This window comes from Leuciscus leuciscus (genome assembly GCF_965113295.1).
Source record: "Leuciscus leuciscus genome assembly, chromosome: 14".
Classification (NCBI taxonomy): domain Eukaryota; kingdom Metazoa; phylum Chordata; class Actinopteri; order Cypriniformes; family Leuciscidae; genus Leuciscus; species Leuciscus leuciscus.
In genome coordinates this window covers 10,657,072-10,677,845 of record NC_138738.1, presented here as the reverse complement: position 1 = coordinate 10,677,845, position 20,774 = coordinate 10,657,072, and the positions used below count along the sequence as shown (strand labels likewise).

Below are 20,774 nucleotides of genomic sequence, written 5' to 3'. Positions count from 1 at the left end.
GTTTGCAACTGTACCTTTGCAAGCCTTCTCTCACCATGACATTCCCAGACCCCTCTCCTTTAGAGCAAGTTGACAGAGCAAACTATGCATGAATTTAGGTCAGTCCTACAAGGTTTAATAGCCACGCAAAAATGCATGAATTTAGGTCAGTCCTACAAGGTTTAATAGCCACGCAAAAATGCAAGTTTATTGATGTGTTTTGTAAACACACCAATCTTTTATTTTGCCATGCACTGATTGCGCAATCACATTCCCTATAAAGTACTCATTCCATTTCTGAGGGGTCATACTTTAGGACTGCCAGTTGGTGTATGGCTAAAATAAAGCGATCTAAAAGTCTTAGATACTCTGCATCTTTCTTAATACTTGAATATCTTGAACTCTTGATATCTAATATCTTACTATACCTGGCAGTAATGGCTCAGGAACATCAGAAGATTTGTTCTGGAAGTTGGATGCCCTACAGACCTTCATCAGGGACCTACATTGGCCGGAAGAAGAGTTTGCCAAACACCTGGATAACCGTATGAAGCTCATGTCTAGTGACATGATTGAGACAAGCGTTAAACGGTAAAATAGTATCTCGTAACTAAACAGACTCAAAATGATTGATGGTACACATGAAGATTTGAAACGTCTATTAAATATGAATGACATTTAATGCAAGATGACTCATCTATTTCACACACTTTGCTGGTCAACAGCACCAAGGGAGCGTTTGAATCGAAGCTGACCAAAAGCAGCCGTTCCACAGACTTTCGCATCCCACTGTCCTTATGCACCATGTTCAATGTGATGGTGGACGCCAAGGACCAGTCTGCAAAACTGTGTGCCATGGAAATGGGCCAGGAGGTAATTGGCAGAACTTTTTCTGTTTGTTGTGATTGACAAAAGCTTGATCTATGTTGGTACTTTCACATATCACATCATCCTCAGGAATGCCAGAAACTTTATGCAGTTGTTTATGAGAATACTTTCATAGAATTGGAAGTATGTCTTTTCCAAAAGAGTTTTGTATAATATTTAAAAAAACACTGAGTGAAATCATATTTTATACATATCTTGGTCTCCATTAATTACAATTTCATGTTTGGTCAACCTCATTAGTTAGTATTTATTTTGCAAGGCTGCATGTTTTAATGTGTAAACCAGTATATTTAGTGACATACAAGCATGAATTTGGTCATAGGCACCTGCGTCTTTATGATAAATCTGAATTTAAACAAACAGCTGTGCAGTGAACACTGGCTACAGCTGTCTTTATATATGCACTGTATAAGCTTGTCTGAGTATTTAAACCTGTCTTCACCTTTTAGAAACAGTACCACTCTCAAATCGATGAGCTTATTGAAGAGAGTGTAAAAGAGATGATTTCTCTTTTGGTGGCAAAGGTACGTTTTGAGAAAATGGCTGACATTACTGGATTGTTATAAGTCTAGATGAGTCTAGATAAGTCTTCAATGAGTTATTGGTTTTGTGCCACCTGAACAGTTTGTGGTCATTCTGGAGAGTGTACTTGCCAAGATCTCCAGGTATGATGAGGGAACCCTCTTCTCCTCCTTCCTCTCCTTCACAGTAAGAATCTCTTTTATATTCTAGTACAATTTTTAGACAAGTAATTGTTGTTTATCTATTTCTCTATTTCAATATGACAGTGTTACTTTACTGTATATACTGAACATTTCTTTAGGTGTTTAACTTATTTAAGAGGAGGAAAATATTATTTTTGTACCTTAAAGGAACTTTTTATTCATTTCAGGTGAAAGCTGCATCAAAATATGTGGATGTCCCTGTGAGTATTAAAAATTCAACATACTGTACATTCACTGATATTTCTCCTTTTTTTTCAAATCCATTTTATGCAAAACTAACTTTTTCTCTTTACGTCCCCCTTCTACAGAAACCAGGGATGGACGTTGCGGATGGCTATGTGACCTTTGTCCGTCACTCTCAGGACATTCTGAGAGATAAGGTCAATGAGGAGGTGTATATAGAGAGATTATTTGATGTAAGTAAGATGCCGTAGCCGCCTAACAAAGGAGGGCCCATCCAAAATGTGGCAAAACAATGGGGCATATGAGGGATAAGTCACATTTTGAGTGCCGAGCCTGGAGACCTTACATCCAGACACATAAGGCCAATCATGACCTGAAGCTTTCAGTCAGCTCCCTAATGTCTCATTGCTGTGACTTCCTGTTCCAGCTCTCTGTGCTCTGGTGTTTCATTAGCCAAAATGCATTGGACCTTTGTGCTCTGGTGTTGTCTTAGCTAACGTTCGTTGGACTTTATGCTCACAGCAGTTTCTTGTTTAAGAGGCAAAGTGTCACCAAGTGGATTATTTATAAGACAGTGCTCTCAAAAGTGTGAAATGTATTTAAAACCCAAAAATGTGACATTACACACTATTTTTTACATTTATTTTTAAATATTAGCAAATTGCTGACACAAAAACAGCTTAGAGAAATAAGACTGCATATTCATATTCATTTATTTTTTGGTTATACCATTTTTGTATTAATACAAATATGTAATATAATGATAATTTTACTCGTATGGTAAGGGATTTCAAACCAAAGCAATTCAAGCTTATAATATCGTTTCATGTTTTTTTGCAACTCCAAAAAAACAATTCCTAAGTGCTTTAATTTATTTATTTGGCGAGTTTTCTCAGCAAATATTAATATGCAGATAAATCAATGCCCTAATTTTAAATATCAACTGTCGAAGGGTATAAGAGAGCACTGTTCGATTTAGAAAAATAATCCTTTGTGATTTTGTGAACATGTGTCTTGGTTACACAATGGCATACATGTGTGTTTATATATTTTAATAAGAAATGTAACAGATGTGTGGACCAGTGGTTGTTTTGGATAAGTGAGTGTGTGTGAGGGGTTTGTCAGCGTTTTTATTATTATTATTTCGTTTTCTGTTTTTGTTTCCAGTATAAATGTGTATCTGAACATTTAGTTGTGTGTCATACCATACTGTAATGAGATGTGTGTATCAGAATATTGTGGAAAAAAGTGTGTATGTGTGTGTGCGTGGCTGTTTGACTGTTAGGAAGAGTATTGCGTAACGTTTTGCAGCTTTACTTGCTTGTGTTTGAAGCATTTGTGACACACATCTTATGCATGCCTGTTGGATCTGCCTTTTTATTTAAAATTCAGTGCTTGTCATGTGCATTGTATTTTTTTTCTCCACACTAAGTTTGCAATAATGCAGCTAACATCCAACCTCAAAGACCCACAATGAATCTGGCATGTTTTTGCTTTATACTTTTAGTCTGGCCCTGTTAAAACGTCTTAAGAATTCTGTCCAAACTAGTCATCATCAGTGAAAGGTATAGAGGCATGAAATCATAAGCAATTACAAAAATAGTAAAATCTAGAATGGTAGCTGCCATGTAGTAACAATTGATACTGAACGTTTTAAAGGCACGAACAGAATAGCAGATAGAAACATGAAGGTTTCTGAAGGTAATGATTCCCTGAGTCATTCCAGTTCGAATTCTTGCTTGGACATTTGCGTCAAAAAAGACTGAAACTGTGGAACTTCGTAAGGTTCAGTGTGGTCTTATGAGGTCAGTTGTCAAAAGGCATATTCAGCTGAGGGCTGTACATCAAAAACAATTAGCAGGATTGATTAGTCACTGTTAATTGCTAATTCAACTATCAAACTTACATTCAGGGTTAGATTTTTTTTTAAACCACTCACCCAAAGGGTTCAATTTTAAAGCGTATGTAAACATAATTTGTATTACATAGTAAAAATAGATTTTTCAAAGTTGTAAAATACATTTTACAGATTGTTTTACAAGAAAAACCATTTTAAGTCTATCTACTTCAAAATGTCATGTTTAATTCAGTGTGTTACTTGCCGTTTCTTTGTAATTATTTGTGAAATTAGAGATTTCTGAGTGAAACATTTCGATGTAAATCCTATACTAAACTTTTTTCAGTTTTCAGTGCATGGCATGAATGATACTGGCTTGTTGGGGAAAAATAGGCAAATAAAAAAATCCCATATCTTGGGACTAGAGCATCAACAGGATCTACAACCCTCTATCTTACAAGCTGAATATATCTCTCTCATTATCATGGTCTGAATGGGGAACCATGGCGTATTTTGTTTTTGTTTTTTGTATTATGCAACTTGTTTTACAGATTTTAGTTGCATGCAACTACATTTCTGTATGTCTGTTATATCATTTTCATTACATTCTCCCTCTCTAAACACTTTGTACTCACGTTATCCTAACCCTAAGATAGCATCCTGACTCATTCTGCATTCCTTCTAGGACAAAGTGGAACTTATCTCTAAATGTCCTGATGTTTGATCACATTCTGTCGAGTGGCATGAGTTCTAATCAAATAATCTTCCTGTGTACATCTTCTAGCATGACCCACCTCCTAAAAATCCCACCTCATGCACAAACACACACAGCTCTCAGCCCTGTACACTCACCTGCACTCTCTGCATGCACTGCACGCTCCGACCAGTCAGCTCTTTGAAGAGGACAGGCCAAAACAGAAATCGCCGATCAAACCATCGAATGACCCTAATTCAACAAGAAATCTGATTTAATCCACAGTAGCATATCAAGCAATCATTAGTATGATACGTATACAATTAAACATGAATTGGCAAGCCTTCAGTTAAACAGGAAAGGCTATTTATACCTCTTGAGAACTGATATTAGCCCACTTCAAAACTCCCAGATTGATCTGTCCACATACAGTAGGAAACAGCAGTTCCTCTTCGAGATGATAGTTTACATCATTCATTGAACCACACATGTGCTGTTCTCTTTGAACTACAAAGCATTTAGGTCATTCTGAATAAGCATGGTTCTCAGATTTAGAGATTTACATAAAGATAAATATGGTTTAAGATAACAGTACAACACTTTTGCCTGCAAGTGCCGTATTCTCACTTTTTTGTTTTTTTATTAGTTTATTTCTGAGAATTCTGATTGTGATTGCATTGATTTTGTTTTTGCATTAATCTTGGGGAGTTGCTTTTGGGTTCTGGGGTGATTTTTTTTACTTTTTAATTTTAACGAGTGCTATTTTATAACATTAAGTATGGTTAATGGTGGTGGGATGGTGGGGTGGGAGGGGGGGGGGGGCATTCTCGTTTGGCTTTTAAAATCTAAAGACTTAAGCTTAAAAAAAGCCTTATTCAAATCATATGTCAGATAACCAGATTTTTTGAAGTTGTTTGAACCTTAGGTTATGGGCTAAGCTGTAAATGTAGGGCAGATTAAGTAATTGTTTTATTATTAATTATTATGCAGTTTCCTAATGCATGATTTATTTTTTCAGATGGTCATACTGCTGGCTCTTGAAATTAATTTCAAATTGTCTGACTAACCTTGGTTCTAAGTGAGGGTGTGATCTTGTAAATGTTGGTATCAGATGTGTATGTGTGTGTGTGTGTGTGTGTGTGTGTGTGTGTGTGTGTGTGTGTGTGTGTGTGTGTGTGTGTGTGTGTGTGTGTGTGTGTGTGTGTGTGTGTGTATGAATGGTGTGCGTCGGTTCGTGTTTTGTAAGATTACTTATGTCTGCCTGTGTGACTGTTACTGTACGTCTTACACATGCTGATGGTCTTTTGCATGCGTTTGTTTGTCTGTCTGTGTTTTGCTGGAGAATGCTGTGTTTTTGTGCTTTGCAGCAATGGTATACAGCCACTATGAATCTGCTGGCGACCTGGCTGACTGAGCGCATGGAACAACAGCTTCATGTCTATCAACTCAAAATCCTCATCAGGGTTGTAAAGGTATATTTTTTCTAACTTACATGGAAGTGTGTATGCTCTGAAGCTGGAGTGATATGATTCTAGTCAAGGTAAAACCACATTGTCTAGTTCTAGATTTCAATCTGTGATTCGGGTCTTGCTTTACATTGGTCCCATATCGTTTATTGGCCGTGCTTTTTTAAATGTAGGTCTACTGGATATATTAGATATTAAATTATGCATGCTTATTTCCCCTGTTTTTACATTTAGATTACCTTTGCTGCCATCTCTCTAAAGTTAAGCTTTAACTCAACACAGCAAATCTCAACATTAACATCCTTTTTTTTTCATACTGTACAATATATTATTGTGCTTCCTCAATTTACTTGCAGTTTTTAAAATAATTGATTTCAAATTGTGTAGCATACAGTATGTGCAATATTGTGCAAAATTGGTTTAAATTGTACCATTTTGTTTATTGGCAGCGGGGTTTTTATTTTATTTTAAATTCTATTGGAAATTCGCCATGTTATATTAAATATTAAATTATGCATGCTCATTTACCATATTTTTGAATTACCTTTGCTGTCATCTAACACTCAAAGTTAAGCTCAGTAGAATAAGTAGTACAACTCCCTAAATTCAATTGCAGCATTTAAAATGATTGATTTTAAATTAATTTAGACACAATATTTGTACCATATTGTTTATTGACTGAGTTTTAAATTTAGGTCTATTGAATATTCGCTATATCAAATTATGCATGCTCATTTCCTCTATTTTTAGATTACCTTTGCCGACGTCTTACACTGACTTAAAGTTAAGCTTAATAGTAATCCTTTTTTCATACTGTACATTATAATGTTGTGCTTCCTAAATTCATGAATTAATTAATTAATTAATTTAGAAAAAAATATATATAGAATTTTAATATCATCTATTTATTGGTAATATTGTCTAGAATTTGTAATATCTTGCATCCCTAGGCTTGCTATTTTTTCTGGTCTTGTTTGACTTATGGGTATTATTTACCATTCGGGGGCAAATAAGTCTGATAGTATGTACTGAAACCAAAAATGCAATGCTTAAGAAGGTACAAAGCCGGCTGATATCTCTCATTCTTATAGAAAAAATACAGAGATTTTAGGCTGCAAGGCGTTCTTGACTCTACACTGAACAGCAAGTCGTACGATACGGTACGGAACCGGCTGACCCTGGAGGAAGCCACTGCCTCTGTCAGGGAGGGGGGCATGCAGGGCATCTCGATGAAGGACAGCGATGAGGAAGACGAGGACGACGATTAGAGCATCGAGCCATCCGGTGCCACCCACCACCCTGAACCCGACCCATCTATCCAATCCAACCCAACCCTACCCTACCCCAACACTTTAAACTTAGCCTGATAACGTAAGATGCATGTAACAACTCTGATTACCCAGTTAGCCACTCTAGGATTTCCCCCCATCAGCTCGAATTGCCCACAAACGAAGCTATAAAAAAAAAACAATAAAAATCTAATAATTGTACTAAAGAGTAAAAAGAATGTTGCAAAGACCATGATTGGCAATTTTAGCTGTGTCATATCATAATAAAGAACAACAAACTAGCACCAGTTTTTCCAACTCATTTATTTGAGGAATTTGTTTCTATGTGTTCCTAAGCAATATGGAGTACCATTTGTTTGATAATGTCGAGTGAGATTATTAGGTGTGTCCCTGTCCAATGCGATAACATATATGGCGCTTCTTTGACGTACTCTTACATACATTAATGGTACATTGTTGTGAAGATGAGTGTATGGACCCTTTTCTTTGTCTTGTCTGTTTTTAAAGTGGATGCCAACTGCTTCGAAACTAAAAATGAACCACTGTATTTAAGTTCAAAACTGTTAACTGTAAATGTCTTCTGTGTCTGCTCACTTCCATTGTACTTTTTTCCTTATTTGTGTCGAGGCTCTGTGGCCCTATGTTGCAAAATCCAACTAGCCATTGTCTCACAGGCATCTTAAAATGAAAATGAATTGGTATTCTAGAAATGCAATATTGTCATACCTCCATTTTGATATCTCATGGAGACGTCTTTTAATTAGATGTCAGAAATGACAACAAAAACGGCTATATTTTTGGTTTAGTTTCACTTTTACAGAGGATCTCCCTCTCTATCTATCTCTTTTTTAAGTTTGTATGTCCAATTAAAGCCATTCTCTTTATGTAGATCTGTTGAAATTGCTATGTGCCATTTTTTGGGGTCTCACTATTATTTTTGTATATACAATGCTGTACATTGCATTCTGAGCCATTGCTGCATGCCTGTGGGATCCACCTTCTCCAAAAGCTTTTTTGTTTTGTTTTTCTGTGTCAATTAGCTGGTGGATTCATTCTTGCGTTTGCCTTATCAAAGCCAACAGTTGTAATATGCAAGAGCTGTGGCCTCTCAATAAAGATAACATGATGTACTAATTTAACTGTAGATTTTGTTTTGTTTTTGTTTTCAGATGTGGCCCTTAAACATATCGTTGGAAAGCTCTGAGAAGGTTACATGTTTGGTGAATATTCTGTGATAAAAGTGATCATTTGTGACAGGAGAACGCTTTTTTTTTTTTTTTTTTTTTTTTTTTATCAATGGAATGTGGGTGTCACCCAGTGGCTATTTCTGGTATAGACCTTATTATTCTCAGCAGCTCCATGAAAGCGAGGCTGTGAGGGGTAGACTTGCCGTGTTTTTAATGGCACCCGCACTAAAATGTTGTAAAGCTCCTAGATCACTTGCTCATGTTGTCTGGAGTTTTTAATAGGCTACTGAAATTTCTTGGAAATATATTTTTGCAGTGTTTCGTCAGCAGAACAATCCAAAACATTTAATAACAGTACAACCCACTGAAGAATTGTATGTCTACCCCTCACTGCCTCGCTTTCATTCCCATTTAAAACCCTGTGAAAATCTATAGCGTCTAAAGAAAATCTCATACGAACCTCAATTGTTTTTTTACATCTTACATCAAACTTACAATTTGGAAAACAACTTGGTATTGCTTTGATTTTATAGTCCAAATTATATTTTTAATATAGGCTAGGCCTATATATTCTATAAAAAAATGTTTAGTACAGTAGCCACATTTGCTTTACAGTGAACTTAAGTGTTTTTACACTTTCTTTGTTCCCCACTTTTTCTTTAAAAAGCGATAACTGTATTCCAATTTCACGAATTACCATTTAAAGTAGATTTTTATGTTTTATTTTTTTTTACAGTCTGTTTTTTCCTCATTGGATAATAGACTTTTATTTTGACGTATTTTATATTGGCGTTTAACCTAGTTGGCTTCACGTTCGCCCAGGATAATATAAAGCACAATAGTCTCTTCATTTATATAATTTACCTAAATTACAATGTCTGTCCCTCCTGGATCCATAATCGTGTCGGACTGGTACCACTGTGCAGACAGCAGAGAGTTTTTCAGCAAAATACTGCATAAGAAGAGACGGCGAAAGTTTGGTAAGGATGATTACCATGGATACAGAAGTTAAGCGTCACTACCTTGGGTCTGGTATTTCTTATTGTTGTGGAACATCTAAAAGGAAAAGAACAACTAAATGAATTATAGCCAACGTATTAAATTCCTCATAAATTATGTGGTTTTTATATATTGTGAAGGGCTCTTGGAGGCGCCGATGATGCCTCCTCATATGAATGTGGACATCGTTCGCTACAAGGTTCTTATCTCGGGAAAAAGTGGAGTCGGGAAGAGCGCTCTTGCTGCCCGTCTCGCTGGCCTCGAACTGCCCAAAATGCATTATGAGACCACAGGTAAACAAACCAACACATTTAAAGTAGTTTGTAAAAAGAAAATAGTAATAATTCCTCTATAAATTCATAGTAACGTTAGGCTACTTTTAAAAAATTCGTTTAAAATGACAGTGATCCATAATCGATTCTTTTGAACTTGGGGCGGGTCGCCCACACATAATATGGGTCATTCCTGGGATTCGGTAATATTTCAACTTTCAATATTTTTTTTTTTTTTTTTTTTTTTTTTACTACATATAATTAATTTTCTGAATGCCCCACATCATTAGGCAGTGGCACATATCAAACCTCAAACAAATCATATTTTCCCACCTCTGGCATAAAGACCTTTTTTTTTTTTTTTTGATTTAAGCACCTTTTACTCCATAACGGACAAAATGGAATTGGTTTTCTAACATCTATCGACTGCTCATGTAAAAAAAAATTACATTTATGATAATGTACATATTTGTATGGGACTGAAGTTAAAAATAGACCAATTGTGGTCTCTTTTTTTTTAGTAAAAAAATTTTTTTTTTATTGTGTTAGTCCTTAACATGTCAGGTGGTAATCAGCAAGAAATGCCTTATTTAATCGCCTTCCCAATTTGTTCCCAAAAATATTAATGTGACAAGGTTGAGAATAGTGTGACGAGGTTGAAGACTATAACAGGTTTGAAGGGACATTGCCTTCAATTTTATATTTTTAATTGTGTCTCTCTCTGTAATATTGTGCCCTTCTGTCTGGTCCAACATATCTGCATACACAACACTGTTTTTCTGCTGATGTGGGTGCCATTTCTGACATGCTTGTCAGTGTTTAAGGTGATACATTACATCAAATATTAAATTTATAAAAATGTATCGGTTGTCGTAATTTTGGTAAGTATATCTTTACTGAAACCATGATTATTTTTTTCTTTTCTCAAATTATTCATAAATGAAGTGGAAAAACTCAACCCTGTCACAAGTTTTCAATCCCCGAAACAATGAGTATTCATATATGTGATGGGGTTGAGGTTTTTTGCTCAAAATGACCACTGCTCCTCCTGTAGTCTAGGAGAGTAGACCATATTTGGCAGCAATGAAGTAAGTACAATGTATATACTTAAAATCAAAATCAAATTTATAAAAGAAATTCATTTTCCATCTTAACTTTGTGATGGGGTTGCATTGTTAAGCATTACAGTACCCTCCCTAACTATAATAAGCCTAAAAAATATGAATACATGACATGACTTAGGAACACTTTAGTCTGTTTTTTTATAAAATATCTTGCATTTATTTAGAAAAATATTTTTCACTAGAAAGTAACACTATTAAATACTTACAATTTTGCCAAAAATTATAGACCCTGTGCACATTTTGTTAAATACTTTCTAAACAAATTAATTGAAGTGCCTCATGGACGTCAAAATGCCTAGTGCAAGATATAAATAATCTTGGAGTTGGAAATAAATGGACATTATTTTATGATTAAAATTGTTTTAAAGCAAATAATTATTTGTATTCATAATAATGAACATACCAAAGTAATGTGAAAAAAACTTTTAACATTTAATTTTGGTGGACTGAAATATTACCGAATCCCAGGAGTTACCCATATACATAGATGCCCCATTATCGACCTTTTCTATGGGTCATTATACGTAAGCTGTACGCCATATTGGAATGGTCAAAGCCGGTCCGTGAACACTCGAGAGCAAGTCTGGAACCATAGACACATGTATAAATATCTATATTTGCAATAGACTTCAGCCGATCATTTTGTTAAACTAACACAATACAACAAGACAAAAGTGTCAGCTAACACGACTCTAAAAGTTACCATAGTTTAAAAACACGTAGTTTAATAAATAAAACACAAACCAACACATTCTCACCTGTGGAAATTTAAATGGTTTTTGCAATGTTGTGGCATCAGTGACGTTCCAAGATGACGGGCACCTACGTATCTGTAGTGGTTGAATGTGTAATCTATGTATACATGTCTATTGCTCGCTAATGGTGGCCTTGAGATGACCAGCCACATGACGCATCTATTGTATTAAGACGCTTCTAGTGGTGAATTAAATTAATAATGGATGATGACAAATATTCTTGCTTGTATGGTATTTGAATGTCTACAGTACAATGGCATTGGTAATAGAGAGTTACGCTGCTTTCCATCCATACCAATAGGTGTCAGTATGCATCAATAAAAGAACATCAGACCTGTCATTGATTCCTCTAGGCATAGAGACAACAGTGGTCTTCTGGCCTGTAAGACTAAAGGACAGTGGCCGTGTGCTGTTTTTCCGCTTTGAGCTTTGGGACTGTGGGGAAAGTGCCATGCGAAGATTTGACCACATGTTACCAGTGAGCATCTCCAGCACTTACATTCCCTTAAAGCTACAAATTCTGTTTCACATTTGAATATAAGCTGTGATGTTTATGTCAATCTTCTCTGTTCAGTCATGTAAGGAACAGGTGGATGGCATCCTTTTCCTGTTCTCCTTCACTGATCGTGGCTCCTTTGATGATCTTTCAAATCAGATATCACGGATCACAGAATCTTCAGATCGAGTGGTTAAATTGGTGGTTGGCACCAAGTATCCTTCAGCTTTAGCATCTATTTACAATCAAATGAATATGTTGCAGGATTATTATAATTAACTTATAGGAAACTATAAAAAATATGTATATATATATATATATATAAAAATACTAACTAAAACAAAATGTGGGCCTGGTTTCACAGATCTCAAGTGGGTGACGCTAAATACCGGTGTAAAGTGGGTCTAAAATGTTTCGTGCTTTTCCACTTTCGAACACATTTCTAGAAAACACAACAAAATTCACAGTCTCACAGTCAAAGCTTAAGCCTAGTAGTGTCGGACTAAAATGCATGTTTGAGCTGTCTTATCTGAAAGCAACTTGCTCTGTCATATCTTAAAAGATGCATACCAGTAATATTCTTTTCTTAGGCACACTGTCTGTGAAACCAGGACTAAGTTAAAAATGGAAAAAATAAAAACTAATTTAAAATATTAATAAAATCTATTATTGTATCTTAATTATACTAAAACTAACATTGATATGTTGTTGTAATAGCTTAAAGGTATATTTTTATGTGACAATGTTTTGGCCCTTAACAGTGAAGATTTGACTTATTTATGCACACAGACGTGACAGAGAGTGACATAGCACATTTTCAAGAGGTGTGGGGTCTTCCGGTCTTCCGAGTGGGAGGTGATGTGAGTGCGGGACTTGGTGAAGTAGCGCCCCTCCTAAATGCTCTTGCAGAAAATCTATGGCACCAGGACTGTATGGCTGCTTCAACTGTCTCCATCTCCCCACAGGCTGCTCTTAGAGAAACAGGCTCAGAGATCATTGTATAGCTTGAATGTGTATTGTAGATCAGTTTCACATGTATTGGTCAGTATAAGGCAAAACTCATGGATGGACTATGCTGCTATGGAAATACCCTGAATACCCAATTACTTTAAGTATTTTTTGGTTTCTAAATGCCTATAAGTTTATTAGCCATTTCAGTCCACTGACAAGTGCAAATATCTGTGAGACAAGAAATAGTCTTTTAAATGGTGATAAAAAAAAGTCACAAAATTAGTTTGCTTGTTGTTTCACGACAGCTGCAAGAAAATAAATTGTTATATGCATATATTCATAGACCTCAGATCATATATATTGAAGTCCAAACCATTTATGTTTTTGTTTGTTAACCCAATTGACATTTAAAGTAAAACAGTTTAAAGGAGAAAGCAGATTCAAGTTCCTAAAATGCTCAAACATACACTCATGCATTAGGTCTTCACTTCTTTGATTGAATCCATGATTACCGGGCCTTTTGCTGTGTGTTTTTGGGCTTTAATACTCAACAAGCCACCTTTCCCAATTGAAGATGTGACTGACATTGGATCCACATCAGCAGGGAATTGGCACTTCTGACAAACAGCGTCCACAATTGTGCCATCTGATGCCAACTGATTCATCAGGTATAGGGAAAATGGAAAAGAAAAGAAATTAAACCAAACATAAGACCTTAAGAGCAAAATAAAATAAAAACATGCCTAGAGATTTCAGTCCTATCCAATACTAAATGATCTATAGAGCCATTAGTTTATTTTGCTTACCTTTTCTGCACATACTTGTATAGAATTATTGGTGGAGGTTACAATAACTTCTTCTGGTGCAAACTCACTGACATTCACTGTGAATATATACATATCTCCAACAGTGCAAATTCCCCCCTTTGAAAAACAGATATTCGTGGTTAGATATAAGTTATAATATATGTTCATATTAATATGTTCATTGTGTTAGAAGTTTGAAAAAATTATTTGCATAGGTCTACAAACACAATATTTAAAGCAATTATTATTATTACAAAACTTACCTTTGAATCACCACTTGCCATTGTAGATTTGTTTGGTTAGAAAGGAAACAAAGGACACTTAATCCAGCTCTTTTGTCTGCTTTGTAATCAGTAAGCTTTTGATGCTCAATTTCTCAGTGAAATTGTCTAGATAGAACAATGTGATGCTACTTTTATACCACAGCCTGGTTTTGGGTGAGGCTTGTATGATGTCTATGTGCAGAATGTATCATATAATAGAGAGAAGAGATTCATCTTGTAGGATGATAATAATATCCTCTGTCTGGTCAGCACTGCATTAGAATTGTATTTTAGAGAATACCTTAGAAATTTGGAACAAAAAAAAAAAGTATAATGGTAAAACTAAACGATATGTTGATTGATTACAAATGTGAGATAATTTGATCATGACTGAATAAAAATGAGTCTCAACCTAGCAACAAATTTAAATTAACAACAGAGAGATGATGTGAAATTCCACATCCACATTACAGCTGTCATATCAATACTAAATAACCAGAAGTTCCCTTGTCGTTTTTCGTGTAACTTACGTGATGGAAAGTTAATATAAGGGTAGAATAAACAGACAGACCCCTAACTAACTAAAAAATATTCCCTTCGCTTCGACATTCAACTCAACTCGATATGGGACTTTTATTCTAAAACGCTCGCAGGTGTGGTGGCCATTTTGTAAACCGCCTTACTACCTCTAGCTTCATCTCGTCTTCCGTAATCCAGTTCATTGACGAATTTTGTCGGCGGGCTTTTTTAACGTGACAGAAATGCACATCTGAAAACTATTTTCATCTAAAAAATAATACGACACACTCGTAACCCACACATCTGTTTAACCAGATCCAGATCTACTCGCTGTTTTTAACTAGACGATCCCTAACGCCTGGCCAGGCAGAAAGGCCACAATGAAACTCACAGACAATGTGCTGCGGAGTTTTAGGGTTGCGAAGGTGTTCCGAGAGAATTCGGACAAAATCAACTGTTTTGACTTCAGTTCAAACGGCGAAACAGTAATATCGAGTAGCGATGATGACTCTATTGTCTTATACGACTGCCAGGAGGGAAAGTAAGTCGCTTATAAATTCCTCAATGTGATTTTACTAATGTTGTACTAATTCGGTCTTAACTGCAGTTTTAAAACACTTATATTGATTACAGGCGCATTACTGTGAGATATGTGAAAGATCAAGATCATCTACTCCCGTAGTAATAAAGGAGATATATGAAGTTTACTGTTCATAGCGAATGGTTTGAATGTGTTTATGCACACTAGCGATGTCCGATTCATGAACAATTATTTTATTTGAGTCGGATCTTTTCAATGAATCAGTTGAACCGGTTCACTGACTCGCCATTTTTATCAACATAACAAAACCAATTCTCTTCATATGCATTTAGTATTGTTTATAAATGCAAATTATAATTTAGTTCCAAGTTCATTTTGGTAATAAAATCGTTGTTAAGAACGCTGGTATGGCTTAATCTGAATTATTTAATGTAAATGTCACGTTCGGACGTCAATGACCACGTAATGACATAAAAGAATCGCTGATCCTTTAACCGGATCTCTTTGAAAGAACCGATTCGTGTAAACGAGTCCAATGTACAGTGCAATAGAGGTCGCATGCTAACCGTTAGCATTCACGCCTTCTTCTGAGATAAATACCCGCCTTGTGACTGTAGTCAAATATATTGTTTTTAAGGTGAAGTGTTCCGTGTATATATACAGATATTTTATGTATCTAAATAAGACACCAGATTAACATTTATTTCCTCTTCTGTTCTCTAAATCAGACCCAAACGGACGCTATACAGTAAGAAGTATGGTGTGGATCTCATCAGATACACCCATGCCGCCAACACTGTCGTCTACAGCTCTAACAAGATTGATGGTAGGACTCTATAAAATTTCAGTATGATGTTGTTTTTCACTTCCTATGCCGTTCTGGTTTGTTACGATGTGGATAAATTATCCAGACGTTTATGCAGAAGTATGTTGTTTAGTAATTATTATTATTATTATTATTATTTTACATATGACAGCAGTGTCCTGCAACGTGATATGCTTTATTTCACCCAAAAATAGATTAGTTTTATCACATTTTATTTATACATAATTTTTTTGTTCATTTACGTGCAGTTTTATGACTTTATATTAAATGAGAGATTATTTGTAACTCTAAAAATGAATGTCAATTTTTTTGTTGGATTAGTGGTTTTCTCCTGATGTTTGTGTGAGGCTGTGTCTACCTGTGCCTGCTCTGGGCTGAGGTAGTTGTTTGTACAGTTTTTAGGGTCTGTTATTCTGCCCTGTTAAGGAGCTAACTGTACAGACTACTGCCTTGCCCGGGGTTGAGCCCATTCATCCGACAGCATATACCATACATTTGACATATTCTCTTATAAAGTCTTGTTTTTGTTGCTTTACTTTGAAATTTGATATTTTCTTCTCACTACCAATGTGTTTCTACAGACACTATACGATACCTGTCTCTACATGACAATAAGTACATTCGCTACTTTCCTGGACACAATAAGAGGTGAGAATTAAAGAGTCTATTCTTGGTTTCATACTTTTTTCTATTTGCTTATTGGCTTTTGAGTTATAGTGCTTATTATATTTGATTCTATTTCAGGGTTGTTGCTCTGTCTATGTCTCCTGTTGATGACACATTCATTTCTGGCTCACTTGATAAAACTATTCGCCTATGGGACCTTCGCTCACCTAACTGTCAGGTAAGCAGTATTTTTATTTTGGGTTGATGTTTTTCTTGATGGTCTGTCTTTGATTCTAATCTTGGTTGTGTTCACAGGGCCTCATGCACCTGCAAGGGAAACCTGTGTGTTCTTTTGATCCTGAGGGGTTGATTTTTGCTGCGGGAGTGAACTCCGAGATGGTCAAACTTTACGATCTACGGTCCTTTGATAAGGTAGCACTGTACAAAACTGCATCCAAGAAGCTGTAATGATATCTGACTTTAAATGGTAAAAATTAATACATTTGTATCCTACCTCAGGGCCCTTTCGCCACATTTAAACTACAATATGAGCGAACATGCGAGTGGACGGGTCTCAAGTTCAGCAATGACGGAAAGCTCATTCTGGTCTCCACCAATGGAGGAACGCTCAGAGTGCTGGATGCTTTCAAAGGAGTTGTGCTCCACTCGTTTGGGGTGAGAAAATAGTTCGGTTTTGAATAAGTTTTGTCCAAGTTTGTGTTTAAGTGTTTAATGGAGTGTCTCTCTTGCTTACTGCAGGGCTATAACAACAGTAAAGGTGTCATTCTAGAGGCTTCTTTCACACCAGACTCTCAGTTTGTCATGATCGGTAAGTCTTCACCAACGCTCCTCAGCGGATAAAGAAAGGACTAGAAATGAGTTCACAGAGAGTGATGCCTGTCTCCTCAACATTTGGATTTTCAGGATCAGAGGATGGGAAGATTCATGTGTGGAACGCTGAGAGCGGGATGAAAGTAGCACTTCTTGATGGGAAGCACACTGGTCCGGTCACCTGTCTGCAGTTTAACCCCAAATTCATGACCTTTGCCAGTGCCTGCTCTAACATGGTAAGGCTTAACCATAAGGTAGAAACTTATCTGATATATTGGTTATAGCCCGGCGCTAGTGTTGTCAAAAGACCCGGTACTTCGGTACCAAGTCGGTACTAATTTTTTTTTAACGTCACGGTACCAGGTTTTCTCAAACCCGGTACTTGATGCGCGTGCATGCCCGAAGCGCGTGCAGTTGCGTCCTCTTCATAAAAGCGCTGATGGCGATCGGCGGTGCTGCTGCTGATGTGGTGCTGATGTTTTTGCGCGTGCAGATACGTTATTTCTTATACTGTCTATGGTTATTTCAAATGGCGCGCGTCAAGCGCGCTCATAATAGAAGCGGCGCGCTCGCTTTTCCATGTGCGTTCATGGATGCATAGCAACGACAGACGCCACGGGAGTACAAACGCTTGTGCGAACTGCGCTCTCCATGACGACGAGGAAGTGTGACATAGGCCTATTAATTGATTTCTAACCCTTGCATTAGCTTTACTACTAGATATATTTATGGAGATGAGAAATAAAAAGCCGTCATTAATATCAGTCCGTCAGAAAAGCAGTGAACAATATATGTTTACAACATTAATTAATGTTTGTGAATGTTATTTAATACAAAACACTTGATTGGTCATGTTTGTTCACTTCATTCATTGTGCATTAAATAATGTTAACAGAAATAATGTTAACTTTTGATTTTAAAAATGTATTTTTAAATTAACCCCTAAAGGAGAATAATTGCGACAGTATATAACTATTGTTTTTTTTTGTTAGGTCATTTTATCTAATGTTATCTAACAAATGGAATCTTATTGTAAAGTGTTTTTAATACTACAGTTTCCATCTTTGTGATATACACTTTAATATAATTATGTAAATTTAATCTAAATTAAGCTTTGGTACCGAAATTGGTACCGAGAACCGTGGATTTTCACTGGTATCGGTACCGAATACTGAAATTTTGGTACCGTGACAACACTACCCGGCGCAAATGGAATATGTGCACTTTTCCCACAATTTCTGCAATGGTTTTGAGGGAAATTTGTAAAGGTTTAGGCCCTGTCCACACGGAGACGCGTTTCGCTGTATACGTATACATTTTTTATCGTATTGGTGTTTCGTCCACACGGATCCGGCGTTTTCGGAGACTGAAACCGCTATTTTTTGAAACCGGGTCCCAAGGTGGATAAATCTGAAAACGCCGCCCTTGCGTTTTCGTGTGTACGGCCAATCCGTATATTTTGCGAAACGATGATGTCATTACACCAAGTGTCAACTAGTCAGACACCGTTAAGTCACAGCAACTACATTTATGGTTTTTCATATTGTTCAACAAAGTTCTTGATTAAAAAAGAAAAAAGAAAAAAAGAAGCTACTGTGCCTAATATTATTGTTGTATACAGCGCGCAAGGTTTATGCGCGAGCTCCAAGTCTTCTTCTCCGTTTTTAGTGTATGTCTGAGGCAGAATTACAGCGCCACATACTGGTCTGGCATGTATACTACATCGTTTTGAGTCGGTTTCAGTGGTTTCGTGTGTACGCAGATATTTCTGGGAACGGGAAAAAAAAATATCGGATAGGGAAAGCTCTGGCTTCGTGTGGATGTGGCCTTAATATACTTAAAGGGTGTAATGCATTAGCATTCCTATTCATCTCCATAAATTAAGGCGAATTATGAATTCTATAGATTTTAGAATTAATTTTGAGATAGGGCTGCACAATTAATCGACATTTTAATCGTGATTACGGATGCCACGATTACGTAATCGTTCAAGGCTGTGATTACAAAAAAGTCCACTAACATTATTCTGCGTGCTTAAGAGGTGTGTTTAGAGCATGTTATGTTGTGAGGCGAATCACGACTACTTCAGAGAACCCAGGACAATAGGAACTACCAGTGACGTAAGTGTACGCTGAAATAAGTCTCTCACCTCAGAAAAACGGACTTTCCTGTCCTGTCAGCTGTTATACTGCGCTAGTAGCACGCACTTTTTAATTGCACGCGCAAATTCGGCGGTGCGTACTGTTTATCGCTTCACTATATATAAAGCGTAATATACCAATAAATCACGTTACTGGTACGTCATGTGTTTGCTGAGAAGGATTTGCATGCAGGTATGATGTTCATTCTATTCATCAGGAGCAGTTTCCACATTCATCATTCAATGTAAATTGTGATAATCGTAATTAATAATCGCAATTACAAATTTCAAGGGAATAATCAACAATTATGATTTTTGTCATAATCGTGCATCCCTATTTTGAGAATATTATAGACGTAATTAAAGAACGAACACAAACAAGTGCAAAGAGTTTCCAAAGCATTTCTGTGTGTGTATGTATATTATATAACTTGAATGGCAATCATTGGAGAAATTTTCACACAATTTTCTGTGCCATATTCCCCTGGTGGCCTGGTTATAACTATAAATACTGCAGTAGTCACTGTGCACCAGTTTACAATAACTTGATATGTCCATTAAATTCTCACTTCCACAGGCATTCTGGTTACCCACGATTGATGACTGATGGGCAGCTCTCAGTGTCGTGTTCTTCCAGCAGGTGGCAGCATTCACTCTTCTCTTGGCACACATGGGTTTGCTCACCCTTGGACTTTTGGACTGTAAATAGATTGGCCTTGATGCCAAGTTGTATTTCCTTGTTGTTTATTTTATATCTGTATTAAAACTTTTTTTGTAAAACATTGTAAAGTAATTTGTTAACATTTCTCTTTTGTTTGAGGTTGCAACAAAATGCTCGATAAAATTGGCTTGTGTGAGAGGTGATGTAAAACATTTTTGCAGAACTGATCTTAGCTAATCAAAATAAAGCAGAACTCCGCATATGTAGATTTAGTATCTTGTGCAGTCTGAAGAAATGTCAATGAAACATTTTTTTAAATAAACGTGTTTATACAAATGTCCAAAGATATGGTTTTGAAGCCTTTCCAACATTAATAATCATAGCTTGATGATTGTACTTGTCTGTGAGTGAAAATTGCTTTTATGCAATTCTTTTACAGGTTTCTTCTACATACTTTTATTTTATAATACCAGCATTCTTGTGAATTGCTTATAAAACAGAAATCTGATAACCAATATCCATTGATCATCCTTCTCTCAAGATTTGATCTTATTAAAGTTGCTTTGCACTTATTGAGGAAACCGTTGTGTTTACTTTATTTTTGTGGGGGAAATGGTAGAATGTGAGTGAATTCAATACTTCAAATGAAGATTGTGCGTTTTCTTTTTAAATTCAATATTTCCAGAGGTTATTTTGCATCCAAATGGGTATATTTCAGTAGTTTTTTTTTTTTTTT

General features: G+C 36.2%; 3 protein-coding genes across 13 annotated transcripts in view; all 3 read left to right on the top strand.

The window, feature by feature from the left end:
* cadpsb (Ca2+-dependent activator protein for secretion b) overlaps positions 1-8,195 on the top strand; it is an 82,331-nt gene extending 74,136 nt beyond the window's left edge. For all 9 annotated transcript variants that reach the window (XM_082189667.1, XM_082189666.1, XM_082189670.1 and 6 more), the window contains 8 exons: positions 415-570; positions 705-852; positions 1,317-1,391; positions 1,492-1,575; positions 1,760-1,792; positions 1,901-2,008; positions 5,674-5,778; positions 6,864-8,195. In XM_082189667.1, coding sequence (XP_082045793.1) covers positions 415-570; positions 705-852; positions 1,317-1,391; positions 1,492-1,575; positions 1,760-1,792; positions 1,901-2,008; positions 5,674-5,778; positions 6,864-7,040 — 886 coding nt within the window. In that variant the 3' untranslated portion in view covers positions 7,041-8,195. The remainder of the gene's footprint in view (positions 1-414; positions 571-704; positions 853-1,316; positions 1,392-1,491; positions 1,576-1,759; positions 1,793-1,900; positions 2,009-5,673; positions 5,779-6,863) is intronic.
* Positions 8,196-9,034: 839 nt separating this feature from the next.
* Positions 9,035-13,181, top strand: cplane2 (ciliogenesis and planar polarity effector 2). Of its 2 annotated transcripts, none has more exons than XM_082189682.1 (5): positions 9,035-9,228; positions 9,388-9,540; positions 11,731-11,876; positions 11,973-12,109; positions 12,661-13,181. In XM_082189682.1, exons 1-5 carry the CDS (start codon positions 9,123-9,125, stop codon positions 12,896-12,898), a joined length of 780 nt encoding a protein of 259 aa, XP_082045808.1. In that variant the 5' UTR covers positions 9,035-9,122; the 3' UTR covers positions 12,899-13,181. The 2 variants fall into 2 exon arrangements, with proteins under 2 accessions (XP_082045808.1, XP_082045809.1); XM_082189683.1 differs by having other exon boundaries at positions 9,036-9,228; positions 11,752-11,876.
* A 1,408-nt stretch (positions 13,182-14,589) lies between these two features.
* Positions 14,590-20,619, top strand: wdr82 (WD repeat domain 82). Of its 2 annotated transcripts, XM_082189680.1 has the most exons (9): positions 14,592-14,974; positions 15,703-15,800; positions 16,382-16,448; positions 16,545-16,644; positions 16,722-16,838; positions 16,926-17,081; positions 17,166-17,235; positions 17,331-17,473; positions 19,955-20,619. In XM_082189680.1, exons 1-9 carry the CDS (start codon positions 14,814-14,816, stop codon positions 19,982-19,984), a joined length of 942 nt encoding a protein of 313 aa, XP_082045806.1. In that variant the 5' UTR covers positions 14,592-14,813; the 3' UTR covers positions 19,985-20,619. The 2 variants fall into 2 exon arrangements, with proteins under 2 accessions (XP_082045805.1, XP_082045806.1); XM_082189679.1 differs by lacking the exon at positions 19,955-20,619 and having other exon boundaries at positions 14,590-14,974; positions 17,331-17,529.
* The last annotated feature ends 155 nt before the right edge of the window (positions 20,620-20,774 follow it).

Bases quoted from the DNA above. Each gene is read 5' to 3' on its own strand.
- cplane2 (XM_082189682.1), top strand. From the start codon at position 9,123: ATGTCTGTCCCTCCTGGATCCATAATCGTGTCGGACTGGTACCACTGT. The intron at 9,229-9,387 runs GTAAGGATGATT...TATATTGTGAAG, and splicing joins GAAGAGACGGCGAAAGTTTG to GGCTCTTGGAGGCGCCGATG. The intron at 12,110-12,660 runs GTATCCTTCAGC...TTAACAGTGAAG, and splicing joins AAATTGGTGGTTGGCACCAA to ATTTGACTTATTTATGCACA.
- wdr82 (XM_082189679.1), top strand. From the start codon at position 14,814: ATGAAACTCACAGACAATGTGCTGCGGAGTTTTAGGGTTGCGAAGGTG. The intron at 15,801-16,381 runs GTAGGACTCTAT...GTGTTTCTACAG, and splicing joins CAGCTCTAACAAGATTGATG to ACACTATACGATACCTGTCT. The intron at 16,449-16,544 runs GTGAGAATTAAA...ATTCTATTTCAG, and splicing joins TTTCCTGGACACAATAAGAG to GGTTGTTGCTCTGTCTATGT.